This window comes from Lynx rufus, unplaced genomic scaffold, assembly GCF_022079265.1.
Source record: "Lynx rufus isolate CCGP_SWC_20201006 ecotype Redwood Valley unplaced genomic scaffold, mLynRuf1.p SCAF_4, whole genome shotgun sequence".
NCBI lineage: Eukaryota > Metazoa > Chordata > Mammalia > Carnivora > Felidae > Lynx > Lynx rufus.
Genome location: NW_025814856.1, coordinates 46,456,791 through 46,478,142, shown reverse-complemented (window position 1 = coordinate 46,478,142; position 21,352 = coordinate 46,456,791). Strand labels below are relative to the sequence as shown.

Sequence of the window (21,352 nt, the reverse complement as noted above, 5' to 3'; positions counted from 1 at the left end):
ATCTTTTTCCATTAAGTAGCTTTCCTAGTGTTCAAAATAGAGCCCAGTTCTTGTGTGTCTTAATTTAACACCAACTTTATTATTTATCTCTAGTCAAGTTAGTTAAGTTTGGACATTCAAGCCAAGCCAAGCCAAGCATGGAGACCAACGATAAGTCCTCCAATGCCTGTGGTTAGGTCAATCTTGAAGCATAATAAAGCACCAAAGCTCCTTCTTGACTGCTGGAAAAAAGATCTCTAGTTGTTGCGACCTCCTAGTCCAATAGGCAAATGCTGTGTGACTTCTGAACTAGTTCCTGTCAATAACATTTCCAAAATGATGAACTTTGTTTTTTCCCCACCCCCAAATAAAAATGGAGGTACCTGGTTCTCATGGCACGGTCCTTGACAGTATTCAGTCAGACTTTCCAGGGTTTGGTTGATAAGGGCTACGTTCTTTTCGTTTATATAGAGCCCGAGAAGACCAAGACCTCCAGTAGTGCTTCCGCAAATACAGTCCAGGAACTGTAGTGTCTCACACACCAAATTGTAATTGGTCTTGTTATTTTGACAACGAAGGAAGTTCTACAATTGGGCAGTCCCCAGCATCGGGGCAGCAAAATAGGAGAGAAGAGGGAAAAGGTCATACATAGTGACATTTTGCTAGTATCTAATTCATTGATGTCCAGAATTGATCAGCAGTTATGAAGAGAGATGCAGCACCGGAGAAAAGAGCCCCCAAGATGGTCAACTGTGGACTTGATCTATGGCAATGGCCACCAAACACAGGAGCTTGTCCTCCAAGGTACTTTTCTATGTGATGCTGGGGGAGGAAGGGTCCTCTTCGACAGCCCACTTCAGATGCCTAAAGCCTTTCAGAGTTCTCCTTTCTCTCTTTCCCACTCCAGCCCATGCTCCTCCCAGCAAGTATCAGGTTCAGAGGCATTTGACATTTCAAGAGGCAATGGTTATGTTTAAAAGATGATGGTGTAGTCTGGACGCTGAATGCCTACAGCCTAGTACTGGGGATGGCTCATCACAAAATAAGGTGTCATAAGCTGACCTGAGCCCACTGCCATGGCAGGAACCTAGGTTGTCTTTTTTTGGCTATTTCCATTAATTCTTAAAGGAAGGGGCAGGAATGAGTAAATGTTTGTGCGCTTGTGCCCAAATATATGTTCTCCAGCTAAACAGATCATGTTAACAAGAGATGTAAGAGCAGGTACTTCCTCCATAAAATCAAGTAAACCACATTCAACCACCTCACAAAGCAGAGTCTATTTTGATGAAGAGGAGATTTTTGTCAGTGACTCTTCTTAAAAAGAAGCAAAAATTAACTGCAAATATTCTTTTAAGCAAAATTATAAAAGTTACGTTTACCATAGATGACTGGTACTATATAAAAAGATACAAACAAAAGATAAAATAAATGTCAAAGATACCTTTGATGTGGTAATTCCACTTCTATAAAATAATGACTTCTATTCACAAAGTATGTATTGGAAGTTCACTATAGCACTGTTTACAATAGTCAAGAACTGAAAACAACCTAAACGCCCATCAAATGGGGAGTAGTTAAATAAATTATAGCATATCAACATCATTTACTATTACAATTTAGAAACACCAAGCGAGGTCAATATCTGCCAAAATGGAAAGATCTCTAGGACATACTGTTAAAAGTTAAAAAAAACTATAAGGTAAATAGCAAATTAATATGTATACACTGCTCCCATCCAAAAATATAGAAGAATGACTGGAAAGATACAACCAACCAGTTGGTTTGTTGTTCAAACCAACAATAGTTCTGAGTAGAGAGGTAGGGATGGGGAGAGGGACAATTCTTTTTTTTTTAATTTTTTTTTTCAACGTTTATTAATTTTTGGGACAGAGAGAGACAGAGCATGAACGGGGAAGGGGCAGAGAGAGAGGGAGACACAGAATCGGAAACAGGCTCCAGGCTCTGAGCCATCAGCCCAGAGCCTGATGCGGGGCTCGAACTCACGGACCGTGAGATCGTGACCTGGCTGAAGTCGGATGCTTAACCGACTGCGCCACCCAGGCGCCCCGGGACAATTCTTTTTAACTAAATATTTACTTATATCTAAACTTTTATAGAAAGACCCTATTCAAGTATTCCTTGTAAAATTAAAATATAAATATACAGATTAAAAGCTGGTAACAAAGTTTAATGCTTGACCCATCAAACTAACCATTTCCCCCTAGCCCCCACATAACTTTAGTCCTTTAGGCTCGTCTGTCTAATTAGTCTAAAAATTGAACAATCTTCCAGGTCTGGAAGGGCGGTGGAGCAAAGGACAGATGATTTGGAACCATGTGGGCTTTCATAAGGGGATTGTTTTTCTAAGGGCCATGGAAAGCCACAGTAGGGTCCCACAGCCATTCCTCGATCCAGCTGCCCAGGGAAGGTGCTACCTGTTGGAGGGCCTAGCTGAGCCCCTTATCATGCAGAGAGGAATAGAGATGTATTCAGGAAGAGAACAGGAAACAGCCTGGCTGTCCAAGGCTGAAATTCATAGCATGGCTCTCCAGGCCATCTGCCTCTTAAACTCGTGTTTAAGAGTATTCCTGATTCTCTTTCCTCTGGGGCTTTAGCCACGCTATTCTCTCTGCCTGCCACCCTGATGACTCCTCTTCCTTCAGGATGGGGTCTCAAGTCACTTGTTTGAGGCAGCCCGTCTGAGTCTCCATCCTGACTCCAACAAGATCAGAAATGGCACACACCTCTCTTGGCCCTCCTTACACTTTGTGATGTGCTTATAGAGATGTCTGTCAGCTCTGCCCAGGACCATGCTGACAGCACGGGGTGCCTGGCAGCAGGCACAGGGACTAGAACATGCCAGGTGCTTCATCAACACTGGCTAAAATAATCTGAATTAAATTGAAGGGATGGAGGAAAGGAGACCTAGGAAGTCTTCAAGGCTGTTATGTTTCAACTCCCCATGAAGACAGCTGGCTGCCCTTTCTTGAAAGCCTCTCCCATAGCTCATGTTTTTGCAGGGTGTTGAGCCACAATGTCTCCTTCCCTAGTTCAGATCCATTTCCTTTTGTCCTCTACAAAAATAGATGGGTGTCACTCACTAGGAGGCTCACAGGGACTGTTTCCATGTTCAGGGAATAGATCTCACCCTTAGTGCACAGTACCCTGCCTTGTTTAGGCTGGAGAAGACCTGTTCTTTCTGTGGTCTTCCTTGGAGGGCAAGGGGCCAAGTCGATATGTGTGAATTAAGAAATGAAAGACTTCAAGTCTGTTCTCACACAGCTGTCAGTGGCCAGAGACCTGCATTCCGTAACCCAGGTGAAAAGCAAAGCCAACCTTTCAGGGGAAGGTTCAAAAGCACAGGCAAAATGGCTCAAGAATAGTCCTTCCCACCAAGTTGCTTACTAATGTGAATGAAGCTTGCTTAAGGCAGCCACTGCCTGTTTGGCAAAGCCAAACGCAGTGGCCTTATCTCTACTGAGCATTTACCAACAGGAAAGTTAAGGTTATAAATATGACAAGCAATGCTGGGCAAATTCAAAAGGCTGGATTCCTTCTCCTCAGGGTTTATCTCCACTTGTTTATACCAGGGAGGCAATCATTCTGTCCTCATGAGAATGTCTTCTCCTCCCTTTGGTACACAAGAAAACCGTGACCCAGAGATCCACCATCTGGTCTGGAACACAGCCAACAGGGTGGTGTTCAGAGTAGCTGAATCCCGCTCAAAACCGTAATTTTGAGAACAAGATTTCTACAAATGTAATTTTATCAACATCTCTAGATGATTCTAACCTTCATCCTTGTGAACCACTGGTTTAAGATCATTGGTTTTCCAACTGGGCCCTATAGGACTCTGGGGGAAACCCAGAATGCCCTGCCTCTCAGGGCTCTGGTAGGTAAGGGAGAAAAGGAAAGTTCTTGTCATCTGTAGTTTCTACTCTGAACAGAGAAGTTTGGCTTTCATCTGCTTTACTTACTACATTTCTGCATAAGATCTTAAACAGAGGATTCTGTGGCCAAAACCAAAAAGTGTAACACCACTGACTTGGATAATCTTTATGATACTTTCAAAGATTAAGCTGCTAAGACTTTTTTTTTAAGTTGCTAAGACTAAAAAAAAGAAAAAAAAATACACACACACACACACACACTAAAATATACTATATACTCCCCTTTCACTCAATACTACTGAATATACTATACCCTCCCCTTTCACTCAATACTACTGTTTTCCATAGAGCAATGTGTTGGAGAATCAAGTGTATGAACGGACTCATTAACAGGTCCTTCTGCCCATGGGGTTCTTAGGGCCTTAGGTCAAAGCAGAGTTTCGTGACGAGCTAAGGTGAAAAATAGAAACTGTGATGACTTCCAGATGAGAAAAGGTGAACTCCAGCAATGAAAGCCTTACTCTGCTTCCACAGCGGGATGTGCATGTGCTGGTGAAGACGTGAAATCAAGAGGTGGGCAGGGGGCTGTGAGAACAGGTGTGCGAAACCAGAACCATCAGGACGGCCTCTCCAACATCTGTGGAGGGATTTTACTCAAGGTAGTCTTGTGTTAGTTCAGGACTCAGCAGATATGAGCTCCTCTGAGAAGCCTTCCTAGACCCAGCAAAGGGGGCTGGTTTGCCTGCTCTGAACCCACAAAACCCCTAAGATGACACCATGACAGCACTCAGCATGCTGCACAGCAATCTTGGGTTTCCCCGGGTGGCTCCTGCCCTAGACTCTCAGGTCTGTGAGGGAAAGGGTGAGGTCTCTATTGCCACCAATGCCAGGCACAGAGCAGGTATTCACCGAGATGATGAAATAAACATACATGCACAGGCACAGTCTCAACCCACTTCCCTCCAGAGCCCGAGGTTGGTGGAGACCAGTGACAGCAGTACAGGGGAACAGTACAGGGCTCTGACCACTCAGCTCAGCCTAGAAATAGCCCCAGCAGCAGGGAGGTCCCCCCATCCACAAAGATGCCACAAATGACTTTGCTTTCCTGCTGGTAGGACAGCCTGGCTTTCCCTGGTGTCATTCACACTCCCGTGGCCAGTCTCCCTTGTGACTAATGGTGTACGTATGGAAGGTGGAAAGGACAGAGCTGGCCTGCAGACACAAGAACACCAGCCAATGAGACAATAACCAATCCCTGCATCTTTGAGTCATGAGTACTTTGTTCAACCCGACTGAGCTACACAGTTCCCAGGCCAGTGGATCTAGGGCCAACACGGTCCAAGTCCAAAGTAGGAATATTTGAGCAACAGGCAAGGAAAAAAAAACAGCCAGGATCCCACACTCAGACACAGAGAGGGATCAAGCGGGGAAGGTCAATGGAGGAAGTGAATGAACAGCAAAATGGAAGACAATGGGGGTTAGGGAAAACTCTTTCAGTTTTAAATATGGGCCAAATCTGGCCAATTGATGATGACCTTGGATACACCTCCCTTTTCAAAGCTCAGGCTCTTCAGACCAATGTGATTAAAAATAAAAAGCAGTGTAGAAGTAATTAATTAATACTGCAGACTTCACCCAGTTACATTTCATTATTCTGTCTTACCATGTAACAATGTAATTTCTTACTCAACTTCTCCAGGCAGAGACTCTGTGGCAAGTTTTAAGTATGAGGGATTTATGGCCCTGACCCTGAATGGTCTGGCTACAGGTGACATATGAAAGGCCATCAAATCATCTGATAAAGTCAGCAATACAAATATTTTAAGACAGCACCTTTAACTTGCCACGTGTGGACTAGAATTTTCTTTTCATACCATCATTATTCAAAGAACTAAAGTATCACTGCCAACTTGTTTATTTTAGGAGAAAATATTCTATCTTAGCAGAGTTGTTCAGACACACTTTTCTTGTTAATCCTCAATCCCTTTTAGGCACAGAAGGGTGTTTTTCCCAAAAGCCAACAGCAAAACCAGGCAATGGCCAAGGACCTGGTACTCTAGCATGCTTCTCCTAAGCAGTGAGGGGCTCCACAGATCTATTCCCATTCAGTAAAAAGAAACTTATCTCTGGAATCCACCCTTAGCCGTTCCATATAGGCTTCGCTGGTGGGCAAACTTTGCAAAGGAGAAAATATGCTATCTTAACGTAGTTCTTTAACACATGAGCATTACCATCTCCCAGATGGTCTGGGTTCAAGTCCCAGCTCTGCACTCCCTAACTATGTCCCCTGAACCTCAGTTCCCTCATCTGTAAAACAAGTACAAGGGGATCAGCAACACTTAGTATCCAACATACCCTAAGTGCCTGATAAACATTGGCCATTGTTTTCTTTCCAACAATAATAAAAAAGTGAACAGAAGATTTCTGGAATAATCAGTTCAACACATATATTTGAGCACCAATTTGTGTAAACCCTGGTAGGCCACTTCATTCAACCAACCATTGCTTAAATGAATTGAAACTTTCTATGTGTCAGATTTTCTAAGTCTCGTATATTTAATCATCCATCCATCCATCCATCCATCCATCCATCCATCCAAGTTTTACCTGTGCCAAACAGGGGCATGCTACCACATGCACGCACACAGAGGTACACACCCACGTTTAAATATGTACGAAGTAGGCACCTGTACTGGTGAACAAGAGATTTGGTTCCTGTCCCTGAGGAGATGGTGTGGAAGACAGAGAGACAAACACCTCAGCTGCCCATATGTCAGAACCATTCTGGGCCCTCAACTCAAGGATGCTGGTGGCGGGGAGAGGAGCTGAGACGTCTGAGGAGCTGCAACTCCCAGGGCCCAGCCTCACCTGCAGGTCTCGGTTGTGGTTTTCACACAGGAGCTGCAGGAACCGGAGAATGGGCTGCATGATGGTGATGACCGCACTCATCTCCAGGTCATCCTTGGTCTTGTCCGCCGTAGCCTGGGCACCTTCCCCAGACGGGTAGTGATCGTCGGGGTCAGCCTCCCTCCTGAAGGTGGTGAAGGCTTTCCTCGTGGCAGCAGAGGCCTCCAGGAGCTGATCTCGGACCTCTTCTGTTATTTGTGTTGAGGGCTCTTTGGCTGGAATGCAAACGTGAGATGATCAATGCTGCTCACGCCTCAGGAGTACTATTCACTGCATGAAAGAAGAGGTTCAAATATCTAAGTTCAGGTATTCATATAAATCTTCAAGGCTGGCAAAATACTCCATGAAGTCACTTCTCTTAGTCCTTAGGATTAAAACTGAGTCAAGCCATGCCAACTTGCTCATGGCTCTGACATTTCATCTATGCTTGCTCTGTGTTTTAGAGGAAAAGCCTTAGCATCAGCTTTGTCAACCTCACAAACCTGGGCCTCAGTGTCCTCATCCGTAAAACAGGGAGAACATCAGTAAATTCTACCCGGAGAAGCTTCTGAGAGAGTCAACACTATCAATGATTCCAACTGTAATTACTGCTATTGTAATGACAACTGACTGAGCCCTTTATTAAGTGTGGAGACACTGTGGTTAAGCACCTGATGTATATTATCTCATCTAATCCTCAGAGTAACCCTGTGAGGTAAATAGGCATTAGCTTTAAGAAGGTGACACTCTGCACCCAGACTGCCTGGGTTTGAACGCTGGCTCTGCTGCCTACTTGCTACATAGCCTTAACAAGGACAAGTTAATCTCTGTGCCTCAGTTTCCTCATCAGTAAAATGGCGATAACAATCCTATCTATTTTACAGGGTTAACTTCAGTTATAAGTGAACTAAAGGGTGTAATAAAGGACTTTGAACAGTACCTGGTTCATAGGAAGCACTTAGCAAATATTAGCCTTCTTCTCTTAATTCCGATTCTAGACCAGTGGTTATAAACTGAGGCTGATTTTCCCCCATCCCCACCCAGGGGACAATTAGCAAAATCTGGAGACACTTTCAGTTGGCAGTGGGAGCAGGCTAATGGCATCTACTGGGTAGACTATGCTGTTTAACATATGCTGTTAAACATCCTACAGTGCACAGGACAGCCCCCTCCAGCAACGAATTCTCCAAATGCCAAATGCACTGTGGCTCAGAAACCCAGTTCTAAACATAAAAAAAAAAAAAAAAAAAAAAGAGAGACAGAGTGGCTAAGTCACCTGCTCACGGCCATTTTACTCCAACCCTGGTGCATCTAACTATTATTTCTCTTTAAGTGACATCATGCATACAACTTTAGAAACTTTCAAATATTTTTTAACATAAGGGAGAATTAGCTGACAAAGGATAGACACCCAGTTTTAAAGTGTATATCTTCGGGTCCCCTGGGTGGCTCAGTCGGTTAAGCATCCGACTTCGGCTCAGGTCACGATCTCATGGTCCGTGGGTTCGAGCCCCGTGTCAGGCTCTGTGCTGATGGCTCGGAGCCTGGAGCCTGCTTTGGATTCTGTGTCTCCCTCTCTCTCTCTGCTCCTCCCCCGTTCATGCTCTGTCTCTCTCTGTCTCAAAAATAAACATTAAAAAAAAAATAAAGTGTGTATCTTCATTAATGTTTTGTAACATTAAATTAAAAATTACAGAGAAAATTACAAATGGATTTCCTGCCAATAAAACCCTGTCACCAAGAAGAAGGTATGTTAATTTTTTTTTCTTTTTATAGAAGAAGAAACACCAAGGCACAGCAATTCAGCTCAGGTTACTCGGGAAGAATTAGATCATAACCAGAATGGTGTGCTTCTTTCTGAAAGCCTGAGACAGAATAAAGTTTGGAGTCTAGAAGTCCAGCTGGTGAGAGGGCCATGCGCAGGAGAGCGCTTACCTTTTTTCCGTGATGGGGCATCCCTGTCTATCTCATCATCTTTCTTTTTATTCCCCAAGTCACTGGTGTTCACAGTCACTGTTGCCTTGATTTCCTGCTGGGCCACCTTCATTCGGTCATAGAAGACCTTGAAGAATTTTTCCGACTTCTTATCTTCTGTTAACCGGCAGAAAAAGGAGTGCTGCCAAAGAAAACCCACGGATTTTCAACACTGTGACAGATCAGTGATTGAATCCCACTCAGGACACCAAAACCTCATGGAGACCGGAGCCAGCCAACAAAACCTCACAAACAGTTTATAGTTCAGACCAAAGTTAAACATGGTTCTATGCACTATCATTCTCTGGATTGTATGGCCTGAGGTTTTCTAAACAGGGACCTTAAAGCAACCTGCCATGGATGTCTTTGATGGAGCAGTCATATAGGCTTGGGAAGCATGCTAAGGGGTGTTGGGGAGATTCCAGTCTACTAAGAACAAGCCCCTGCAAAACAACGCCATTAACAAAGGAAACAATGTATTTGTTTGGTAATTACTGTAGGTCCAGTCATGTGTTTAAGGACTTCCAAGAGTCCCTCCACTCTGCACAGCCTTGTGAATATACACAGATGAGTAAGATGTGCTACCTTCCCCTATAGGGCTCCATACCAGATTAACAAGTCCCTAAGTAAGACAAAAATGTGCACATAAGAAGGGTTCTAGGAGCTACACAGTTACATCACAGAAGCTCAGAGCTGGCAAGGAGGACAGTGGGCCAGAGCGATCTCAAAATCTTTGTAGAAAAGGTGATTTTCAAATCTTGTCTAGAAGGACAGGTAAAGAGTGGTTAGATGAAGAAGCTCAAAGTTAACAGGTAGCTTGCCTCTTGGATGCACATTTGTTTTTGGACCCACTGCAAGCAATCATATACACTGTTGATATAAAAACACAATATGGTGTCTCAACTTCATTTATGAGTGTTCGTTTTTCACCCCTTGCAAACACCACGCTGTTGTGAATTATTTACATAAAAATACAATACGGTCATTTCCAGAGGAATAAAACAAAGCTCCAAACAATATATTTGCTTCTCTCAGTTGGATCTTTCTGCCAATTTCATATCCTCCCCCATTTGGAAAGATGGCATTTCCCTACAGAAGGTAGACCTAGGCTTGCAATCCTAGAAAAAAGTAAAATCTTACCAGCCTTTGCAACCCCTTAACTCCTCAATCTCTCCCTCCCTCCCAACACACACCTGCTGCCAGATTCAGCAGGCCCCGGGAAAGCCACCATGTTTCCATCTGCCAGAAGGCAACTGCAGTCACCATGACCCTTCTTCTAGCCACTAGCCCATATGCTGTATTGACAAATGTCAGTCTCCTTTGCCTACAAAGCACTTCCTGATTGTGCTGTTTCCTTTCCCTCCACTGTTCTTCTTTACTTCTGGTTGTTTCCAACATATAGCACAAGATCCATCCTTCCCACTTGTGCTTCCTGGTTCTATCTTTTCCCCTCCAACTACTCTCAAGGCCGGTACAAGTCACTGCCTGCTTACTGCTTGGTTGTACTGTGTGTCACTGAGTCCACTAAGACTCCCACACTCTCTGAACCAAGCTCAAATCTTTAGCGTCCTCGATTGGCCTTTACCACCTTGTATTTTCTTACAGGTTTCTTATTACTTCATCCATCGTTCCATTCATTTACCCCTTCATCCATGCACCTATGCATCCATCTATCTGTTCATCCATCCAGTATTTACTGTGCACCTGTCATGAGTTGGACACTACGCCCATCGCAGAAGATAACAACAGTGAACAAAAAGGGGCCTGGACCCTGCTGCCTTCCCATGAAATTGGCAGCCTGGTAAGGACAGACATAGTAATTCAATAATCGCCCTAATGATGTTTTACTAAAGTAGCCATTTATCCTTATGACCCTGACCCAAGAGAATGGGTTAATGGGCTAATACTGTGGCAGATGCTCAGTGCCACCGCCTTGCTCTTCCTTGCTTTGCATGGCTCTTCCCGTGGCTGGGTCCCCTCAGTGTTTGTATCCCCAGTAACATCACCTCCTCAGTGAAGCCATCTCTGATAATCCTCCCTGAAGCAGCAACCCAGGCAACTGCTTATTCTCCCATGCTTTGTTTTATTTTCTACTTAGCAACTGGTATCTGTTGTATTTGTGCCTTACCTACTTACTGCATGTGTTAAGCAGAATGTAAGTTCCAAGAGGGTAGGTGCCTCACCTCTATGGTTCACAGCTGTCTCCAGAGCACCCAGAGGAGGCTCAGCACATAGAAGGAGCTTCCTAATTATCTGACAAAAGAATAAATACAACCCAATACTTCATGGCTCCTTTTAACTATAGCCTCCCAATCAGATCCTGCTTATATTCAGTGGCTGTGCCAGATGTGAATCCTCAACAGAGACTAATTCTAGAAAACTTAATTAATCAAGATATGAAAAATCAAGTTCTAATCGTTCACTCCTTTGAGAGCTGATACATCCACCAACAAAAGAAGTGTGGGGATGAAGCACACAACCTACAGCCACCTACCTAACTGGGGTGACTACAGTTTCCACCAAAATGAACCAATACAGCGTCTCGCCCACATGGGGTCATGGGGTGACAGCACCAGAAGGTGGCTGCTCAGGGCAATTAACTTGAGTTGCTACCCCATTAATCTTCTCGCTGTATGGAGGCAACTGAACAAAGCATCCTTTGGACAATCTGGTCACTCAGAAAAAACAAATGCACTTTAAGTAGGTGAGCAAAAAGATAAATAACTAAAGCCTTCCATCTGTCATATTTAACAGGGCAACACAGCACAGACTGACGGCCAGCTACAAACCGCACTGCTTAACGTCTAGCCGGTTAACCCAACAGATGTCAACTGATAGCGTCAGGGTAAGAAAGCCTCTTATGAAATGGGAGAAGGGCAAGTGACTGAGGATTACACACTTCTATATATGTTTTGCAATGGCCAGTATATTTATTTTACATTATTTATATCAGTCCTTAGTCTCTCAAGGATCTGAAGCAGCTTTATAAACAGAATGTGGTCAACAAAATAATAAAGTAGACACGAGGGTACAGAGGCATCAAGAAGCACAGAGAACTGGAATGAAACAAGGGTGGTGCCTGGAAGATGGAAGAAATGATTCAGGGCAGTCCTAAGTCTCTGAGGTACCCGCCTATCAAGCTAAAATGGGAGGCATACTCCACCAGGGTTATTATTAAGTATCAAAAAGAAAGATGCTGCCACTGCCTAAAAGGAAGGAAAGCATTCTTTAATGACAGGGTTAGAGGGCAGGCTTTCCAGTCAGACCGCCTGGGTTCAAGTGCCGGGTCCCTCACTCACTAGCTCTGTGCAAGTTACTCACCTCTCTGGACTCACGTGGAAGGGCTGCTCCCATGTACACCAAGTGCTCAGCACAGGGCCCAATGAGCATCAGTTTTTTTGTACCGCCATCACATCAGTAGGACATGGAAGCCCCACGGTGAAGGCATCCCCCTCAGTGGCTAGGGCAGGATAGCAAAGCGTGAGCATTCTGTCTCCAGAGTCAGAGACACTTGGGTTTCAGCACTACCACTCATGAGCTTGTGTCACCTTAAAAAGTGACAACATCTCTGAAACCTAAATTTTCTCATCTGAAAAATGGGCATGGTAACAGTACCTCACAGTGGTTATGAAGCTCTAATGAGATAATCACAGTAAAACGCACAAGGGCCAGTATTTCCTGACTGTTTATGAGGTGCCAGGAACTCAGAGTAAAACTTGCGTGTGGTGTCTCACCAAAAATCCTACAGAGGCAGTTATTTCTCCTTGGAGATCAGGGGACCCTAAAAGATAATGGGCATCAGGTATTTAGCACACCCCCAAGATGCCCACACCGTGACAAATGTAACCTTGCCAAGACGCTGGTGAGACCCAAGAGCTGTCGCTTCAGGTCTCCTGCCTGAGAATCTAAATAAAGATACTCTGGAAGGAAGAAGCTTGGTCTCCAAAAGGGAAGCAGTACTATCTTGTGTAAGAGGAGAAGTGAAAAGTGACAGCAGTGCAGAAGAACTAAGATACCTCCCCCACAGAGGCAGGATGTGCCACGGGAGAAACGAGGGGCTGAGGAACAGGGGCCCTCAGCCAGAGGCTCGTGGAGACAGTCACTGCCCCTCCCTACTGGACTTGGCGAGCCCAGAGCCCTGCACACAGTTCAAAGGCCTGTCTGTTCAACCTCTTACTGTGATGCTCTGTTTGGAGGGCTTGGGAGGAAAAGGGGACACCCCCCTCTCAGGACTGTTTCCCCAGATGCAGGTTGGACCTCAGAATGGAGGCAGCGGGGGGCTGGTCCTCCCAGACCTCAGGCTCTCAAAACAGGGCCTTTCCACACGCCACGTATCCACTCCTCCGTGAACCTACGAATCACCCCTTTCTCCATCTAAGAACCAGTAGGCAGGTAGAGACTGTTTTGCTTTTGCAAAGGTTTTGCTGCACCCCACCTGGCAGATTTGAGGTAACCATTTGGTGGATGCCCCTGGAGAGTGTGAGTGGGGAGATTAAAGGGAAACAAGAAAACTTTCTGGACTGAAAGAAATATCCTAATTAGGCTGGCGGTAGACAGAAAGGTGTGGTAGGCATAACAGCAACAACAAGACTATACCTGGGACCTGTGAACATGTCACCTTACAGGGCAAAGGGAAACAAAGTTGCAGACGGGATGGAGGTTGCTCATCAGCTGACCTTAAAATAGGGGTATTATCCTAGAATGTTCAGGGAGGCAATCTAATCATAAAGGTCCTTAGAAGAGGAAGAGGAAGTCAGATGCCATAAGAGAAGGACTCCATTAGCACTGCTGGCTATAAGGATGGAGGACGGGGCCATGACCCAAGGAATCCAGGTGGCCTCTACAGGAAAAGGAAAGGAAACAGAGTCTCCAGGGGAGAATTCAGAAAAAAACGCAGCCTTGCCAACACGTGCATTTCAGCCCACTTAAGACTCATGTCAAACTCGAGATAAAAAAATCTGGTTGTTTTAAATCACTAAGTTTGTAGTAATTTGTTACAGCAGCCATAGAAAACGAGTAGAGCTATAAACATTTGTCAAATCTGATCAAACCATACACTTACCATCTATGCACATTAGAGTCTATAAATTATGTCACAACAAAAAGGGAGAGATGGTAAAAAGATGGGCTTTGTTCCCAGAAAGCTCGAGTACTAGGTAAAGTTGTCCAGAGAAGGGGCTACCCTCCGAGGCCATCCCCACCGCAGATGGATCTGTGATGCTGCCCTCACCGCTGCCCTTTCATTACCCTCCATGTGTCTCCACAACACATGGGACCTCAAAGCCCCTTCCATGCAAGCTGTCTTGTCAGCATGTTAGGAGACTGCCAAGACAGATATCATCATTCATAAATCCGTCACATTATATATCAAAGAGTTGGGTTAGGAGAGGTCAGGGTCTTCCTGCTCCCCCGTCCTGGGCTCTTTCTACCATCCTTCCTTTTTAAGGAACACATGGAAGCCCGGCCCCAGTGGTTGGACAGGGAACTCAGAGGAAATGCAGGCTGCTTTGGAGGGCAGACCCATAGAACCAACTCCAACCTCACAGACAAAGGGTCTGCTTGGAGTAGCTTTAAGGAAGTCGGGGGTTGGAGCAGATGAGCAAGTGACCAGAGGCAGTGGCCACATCCATGGCAGCTCTGGAGGGCAGTGGTGGCCACGGGGGGGGGGGGGGGGCGCTAGGCGTGGCTATTGTAAGCCAAGCTGAAAGACAAGAACCACAGAAAAATACTTATCACAAAATGTTAAAGCAGGAAGCACTCTATTCTGGCAGTTTCCATTTCCAAAGCTGTTCCCAGCAGAGAAATCCCATTCCCCGCCTCCCTCCGCAAACACCATCTTAGGGAAAGATGCCATGTTGAAGGGAGATACACGCAGAACTGTTCAGCTTGAAGCAGGGTGGGAAGAACCGTCTCTCTGCCACTGGAACTCCTCCTTAAAACGGCAGGCCCAGGAGGTCTCTTTAGAAACCACCACTTCAGTCTGGCCCTCCACATTTTACAGAGGAGGCGACTGAGGCCTAGAGGGGCAAAGGGACAGACCAAGGACACAGAATCCTTGGCTCCTGACCATCCATGCCAGTCACTTTATGACCACGCTAGGCTGTGGCTGGGTGACACGATGGCCTGAGTGCACACTCCTGCCCTCAGATAACTGTCAGGTGGCCACAGGTGGCCCTCATTGGGCTACTTAAGCTGTAGAGGTTCTAAGGAACTGAGGTCTTAGTTTTAAATAATAATGAAAACATCGTTTCAGGTTGCTCGAAAATAGTAAGATATTGCCTTGGCAGCCATCCACTATGGCCACTTAAATCCTTGCAAAGAAATGGAACATGGTTTATGACAAACCCACCCAGCTATTGAAATAAGAGGCACCCTGAAGTCAGAGACTTACAGACAGTGGCAGCTATTCTAGGAACAGGCAGGCAGTGTGCAGGAGGGGGTGGGCGGACACTTTTCTTCAGGTGCAAGAGGTCACAGTCTCAATGACACTGCAGGCAGGGGGTCCCAGAGCAGAATGGAAAACAGAGGCCTTCCCTATGCTCTGGACACACACCAGGGAAGGTACGAGAATGAGCACCTTATTGAAAAGCCATCTTCCCCAGAGTTCAGAGACTTGAGGGGCAAAGACAGACTTTGTACCCCAGAACACAGAGCCAGCCAGCCAGCCTGCACCTATAGGAACACAAGGCCTTTGAGAAGGAAGCAGCCCTTTATAGGTGACTTAACTCAAAGAATGGGGAATGGCAGGAAGCAGAGGTAGACGTCATCCCAGATGGAGCCTGTCAGAAGCAGGGAGAATCCGGGGGCAGTGGTAAACAGCACCAATGGGACAGCTTCAAAACTTTGATCCTGCCCCAAAGGAAAGCATTTCCATGTTGAGGTTGGCCCACCTTCTAGAAGCCCTTGTACTAGGCCTGGAGGGAATCCAGAGGATGAGCTTTTCCATTTCACTGTCTAGTACTACATGACTTGACCACCAAAGCCCATGAGGTTCCCTCTGGTCACTTATCTGCTGTAAAATGAATTAAACTCTCTGAATCCCACAATTTGAAGAATGTGACTGCTGAACAGATTCCTCCACATAGTCAGATTTCTCTCTTCTCACTCTACCTCTGAAACAAAAGGATCTCAGACTTGGCCTTGGGAGTCTTGGGGACTTGAGGAGACATCTCCAACCAGACCTTCCCAGTTTGAACAGATCCTCTCCGGGTGTCACAGTAACAGCAATGGCTACCTGTGGAGTTCTCTTCCTGTACCTGCGGTTAACTGAAAGTTTACCACTTCCTGGGGACCTCCTTTCTATAAACTATGCTATAGTGAATGGTAATTGAACAGTTCCTATTTTTTAAGCACTAGGTATTTTATACATATTATCTCATTTAATCCTTACAACTATCCCATGAAGTATGTATATGTATTGTTATTAATCCCACTTTACAGATCAGGAATCTGAGGCTCAAAGAGGTTAAATAACTTGCCAAGTCACACAGCTAGGAAATGGTAGTGGTGCCCCAGGACTTAGTCCCCATTTGTCTGTTGCGTCAGCCCATGCTCTAGACCACTCCGCTTTGTTAAATACCTCTCACCTGAGCAAGTCTGTCAACCTCTAAACACTTTCTAACTTTTTATAATCCAGCCCCCACCCTACCCACCCCAGTCTCCCAACTGCACAAACAGACTATTCTCACAGTAAAGAAGAGCTATGGTAGATACACATGTGAATGTCCCAACTTTCCTCTGAGGCTTGATGCACTTGTTAAGATGGGCTCCCAAATAAGGTCCCTCTGCTAGTTGAAGATTTGCCAGGGCTGTGGGTTATATGTGAACAAAACCATGGTCACACAATGACAGCTATAGGTCTTGAGTCTTTTTCTAGAAACCAAGGACAACAATCAAAACCCAAGACCATGAACCCTGAACTAGGTGATAAAGCACACGTGATTAGGCATAGCTGCTTGGAGAACTGTAGGTCTGGAAACTTACATTTTAGCCTTCTCTCCCCACTAACCAGCTGCCTGACCTGGGCAATTTACTTAACTGCATTTATGCCCTCAGTTCCTTATCTGAACAAGGAGACTCTTACCACCTGCCTTGTCTGCATCACGTGGAAGCTAGGGGCCCATCAAGGTTGCAGCTAGGAAACATTATGTGTGAAGAACACTTTGATTACCATGGGATCCTATTCAAACCCAAGGTGCTGCTGTTATCTTTTCAATTCCCCTTTCAAAGGAAGGGTATTAGAACACAAGACAGGTGGATCAACCTATGCGCTGGGTGGTACATGATGAGCAAAGTCTAGTGTGCAAAAATCATCCAAGGATAAACAATTCTAGCTGATACTGGCAGGTCAAGATGGCCTCTAAATGGACAGCAAAAATACAGTAAATAACAATTCTCAGTAACTGTCACAATAAAGGAAGTCAAAAAAAATTCCAGCTGGTATTTTATTAGTTACAGAAACCATTCAGATTCCTTTATACATAAAAATAAACAATTTTCCTTCCATTTCTCAAAGTTAAATGTAACCCAAGGCACAATACAAGCTTGGTGTCAAATGTTCCTCTTAGTCCTTAATCTTTCAACACAAACTATTTTTCTTTTATTTACTTACTTAATTTTTTTTTTTTTTTTTTTTTTTTTTTTTTACCATTCTTGATTTGGGGAAAAGTCTGATGAATGAAAAGGGTCTAATAATTAATAAAGTGGTCAAGAATCAAATACTCCCCTGGTATAAATGATCACTCTAAGAAGGAAATTTCTTGCAAGGTTTGAGATGGGTTTTAACCAGTAAACATCAGGAACTTTCAGCTCACCAAGCTGTGTGAGGATGTCTCCAGCTTTAATGAGTTTAGAAATAACACACATTCAAGGCAGAAAATAAAGAAGTGATGAAGCAAACCAACTCTGGGTTAGAAACATATCCACATTTCAAGTTCATTTTTCTGAGAGAAAGTTCTCCCTCAAGTAAACCATATAGCTGTCTTTTGAGGACTTACACAAATGCCCTATTTCAATTACTCTGCCAGCTAGGGCTGGACAGAGGCCACCTGGTACAAGACAGATTTCTAATGCCTGAGAGAAGAGGTGGGGGACAAGGAGATCCTCACTCGAATTAGTCTGGTCACTGAGCTCCGAGTAAGGGCCTGAACTTCCAGGTCAAGGCCAAAGCAGTGGCTCTTCATGATGCTTCTTAAGTTGAATTAATTTTGGGTTTAGCAAGCAGAGAAGTCCAACCTGCTCTATAAAAACCACTTTTCTCCTGGGATGGAAAGCTTAACAACTCTCCTTTTTTTTTGTCGCCCAGTGCCCACAGGAATCAGCACCTGTGAAGAAAGTCTGCCCTGTTTGGTAAGGAGGCTGGTCCCCCCTCAGTGTGGATCAAAACACTAACAGTTTCTCAAATATTCATCAACAAACAACTAACAAAGTGTACTCCCGCCCCCAATATTTAAAGGTGCTTTCTTACATAGTCCCTGTGTATATAGGTAAACTGTAAGTAAACATCTCTAGCAATATTTAACAGAAATATCAAACAGTTTTCAGAAAGGCAGGTCAGGCATCCTTCTAGAGGACCTTGGACCTTTGACCAAGGGAAAAGACATTAAGGAGACTCCACATTTTCTCTGGGTTCAATTCTCAAAACCCACCATCTTTTGTGTGTGTGTGATGGCACTGTCTCTTCTAGCCAAAGATGGAAGAGAAAAACATAAAGTCTCCAGAGGAAAAGATGACCAATGGAATGTGAAATAGTTCCAACCCCCAAACTTGCCTGACGTCACAGTGGACTGTAGTAGGTACCTCCTCAGGAATCTTCTTCGAGGGCAAGAAGGCATCATGGTTGCTCTTCACGTCAACATGAGGCTTATAATAAGGAAAGGTGGGTGTGTATAGCAAACAAGACTTTGATTAGACTTGACGAAGGACTTTTGTTAAAGCACTCAGGGAGGTTTGAGAATCTGTCTACGGACGTCTACTCAACTAAAGAAGACGATGAGAACAATCTCAAGTGCATGCCTGGGGCTGCAGGAGGGGCTCATCAGCCTTCAGGAGTGCCCTCCATGCCTGCTTCTAGGACTCAATGAAAAGTAACTTCTGGCGGTTAGGGTGCTCACAGGTCCCATTTTGGCTGCCCACAGACTTGCCATGGCATCTGTAACACGAGTGCACAGGAGCCTTCTCGGCGAGCCTCCAACCTGTGCCATCAGGCCTGAGAAGACATGTGTTGGAAAACTCTTAACACCCTAAATTTCGACTATGCATCCACCCTAGAGGGCACAGGGGGCCAAGGCTGAGTCTGTCTGTTCCCTCCCACTTCACTCAGGGTGACATCTGTGCTACTGAGAAAGAGGACTAACACACGAATTGGATGGTAAGAACTTTGGTCTTTGCTCTTCTTTCCATTCCGTGTGCTGAGGGCCATTAATCAACATTGACCGACTTTTCCTGCCCTAAAACCTACAAAGTTCCCCAGGGCATCCAACTTGAGCTCTGTATCCTTCACACACCCATTTCCCGTGTTTGCACAGAGAGCGGCAGGGGCTCCAAGGAAGGGCTCTGTATCCCTCACACTTAGCAAGGTCCAAGTGGATGGGAAGGGATGGCTGAGGAGATGGGTAGGTTGGGACAGGTCATTTGTTAGCATGCAGCCTCAGTTCCCTCATGTGTAATGGGGGAAGGAAGAGAAGTACCACCCTGCTGAGAGGCCTGCCGGATGGAGTAAAGGAGGCACCATGGATGAGAGCCCGGCAGAGGCCTGGTACGTGGTGGAGTTTTATACTGGCCACTTTCCCTTCTCTGCTCTCAACAAATCTATGACAAATCCACTCGACCATAAAATCCAAAGAAAAATAAATCCACTCCGGCCTGCCAGGGGCAAGGACACTGGCTGGCAAAGAGCAAAACATCAACCAGAGTGAGTGCCTTCCTGATGGAGATTCCAGTCACCCTGAGTCCTCTGCCCAGCTCAACCAACTCTCAGGTGACAGCTCCCCTGTGAACCCCAAAGAAGAAGCTCCAGGACTTGCATCTCCCAACCCCACAGGCCCATTTCACTAGGTACTAGCCCACCATGTAGCTTCCTTGTGGCTGCAGAGAACATACTTGGGATTTGACAGTAAAATATACAGATGGCCAAGAGGATGGAGACGGCAGGATGAAATTACACAGCACTCATCTGTGTAAGTGCTGCGTAATATATTATGGCTTTGGCTTCAGTAACGTGTATCCAAGCAAATGATGGCCAGAGCCAACTTGGTGCCCTTTAGAAGCACTGACTAGGGGTTGGCAGGGGCCACAGAGATCACTTAATCCAGCCTCCCACCTGACGACAGGCATATTACCGGGGTCCAGCCATCATTAGATGCCCTGCTTCCCCCACCCCTCCCCGATGCTATGCTTCGACCACCTTGACCTCCTTCAGCTCTGGCAATAGACCAAGCCCACACCAACCTGTTTGTCTGAACACCCTTGCCCTCTGCTCTTTACATGGCTGGTTCTCATCTGTTAGGTTTGGGCTTAAAGGGCACCTCCTTGGAGAAGCCTTTCCTGACCATCCTAAGTGGGTTCTCCTTGACACTCTACACCCTGGTTGCTTCCTTCCTCATGCTTCTCCCAGTGTGTTAATTATTTAGCTGGTTTACTAGCCATGTCTCCCACTAGACTGTAAGCTCCTAAAGGGCAAGGACTGACTACATCAAGGCCAACTCATACAATGCCTGGCACCCACTAGGTGCTCAGTGAGTATCTGCTCCCTTGAGGAATGCACAATTCTGAAGGAGATTTATTTCCAAAAACCTTAAAGTGAATCAAGCTTTGCATGACAGTAGCTACAGTTTAACTCAATTACCCAAAGATCCCTGTCTGCGAAAGCCCAAAGTCCTGCCAAATGGAGAAAATGAAGCATTCCAAAGACCAGGTGAAGGTGGCTGATGTGGCCTTCTAGCCTCTCACAGGCTTATCAGGTTTGTACACATGCCTCTGTGATAGGCTCAGGCTACCTGAGATCCTTAATCCATCTAGTTAACTGTTAACTACTCTGGCCCCACTGACACCTGCATTAGTAACTATGGAGCGGGAAGGACAATCAATTGTGAGCCTTCCACCGACTCCCCGACATAACTACAGCCTCTTGGGCTGAACAGTTTGTGGGGTTGTGTTGCAAGGAGGCTAATAAAAACATATTTCTCAAACACCGTATGGTGAGGGCAACTGAAATGCATCCTCCTCAAATGCAATCTAATTTTTTTTTTTTTTTTTTTTTTTTTTTTTACATCCTGAATGCAGAGGGAAGCAAACAGCTTGAAGATGTTAGATGGTTTATAGAACTACCCCTTCAGTGTCTGGGCCATCTTGATGGAAGCAAGTTTAAAACCCAGGCATAAGAAAGTGGTAGAAACATCAAGAGAACCTTTGCCATTTTCAAAAAGGAACCTGGGGGCCCTTAGGAAACATAAGTGGGCAGAGATTTATCAGTGAAAAGAAGGGTCGTGGCAGAAGTCCCCAAGCCAGCTGTGGAGGTCTGTTAGGTTCTGAGGCCTAGGTTCCTTACTTCTGCACCAGGTGCCTTTCCTCTTGCCAGGGCAGGATTCACACTGTTGGCAGTTTCTAACAAGAAAAATATTTTC

The 21,352-nt window shown here is 45.3% G+C and overlaps 1 protein-coding gene across 1 annotated transcript in view; it reads right to left on the bottom strand.

The window, feature by feature from the left end:
• The window catches only part of ITPR1 (inositol 1,4,5-trisphosphate receptor type 1), a 328,245-nt gene that overhangs the window by 64,963 nt on the left and 241,930 nt on the right, over positions 1-21,352 (bottom strand). The window contains exons 42-44 of the mRNA XM_047094661.1: positions 8,691-8,871; positions 6,738-6,991; positions 363-563 (exon numbers count right to left, since the gene is read on the bottom strand). Coding sequence (XP_046950617.1) covers positions 363-563; positions 6,738-6,991; positions 8,691-8,871 — 636 coding nt within the window. The remainder of the gene's footprint in view (positions 1-362; positions 564-6,737; positions 6,992-8,690; positions 8,872-21,352) is intronic.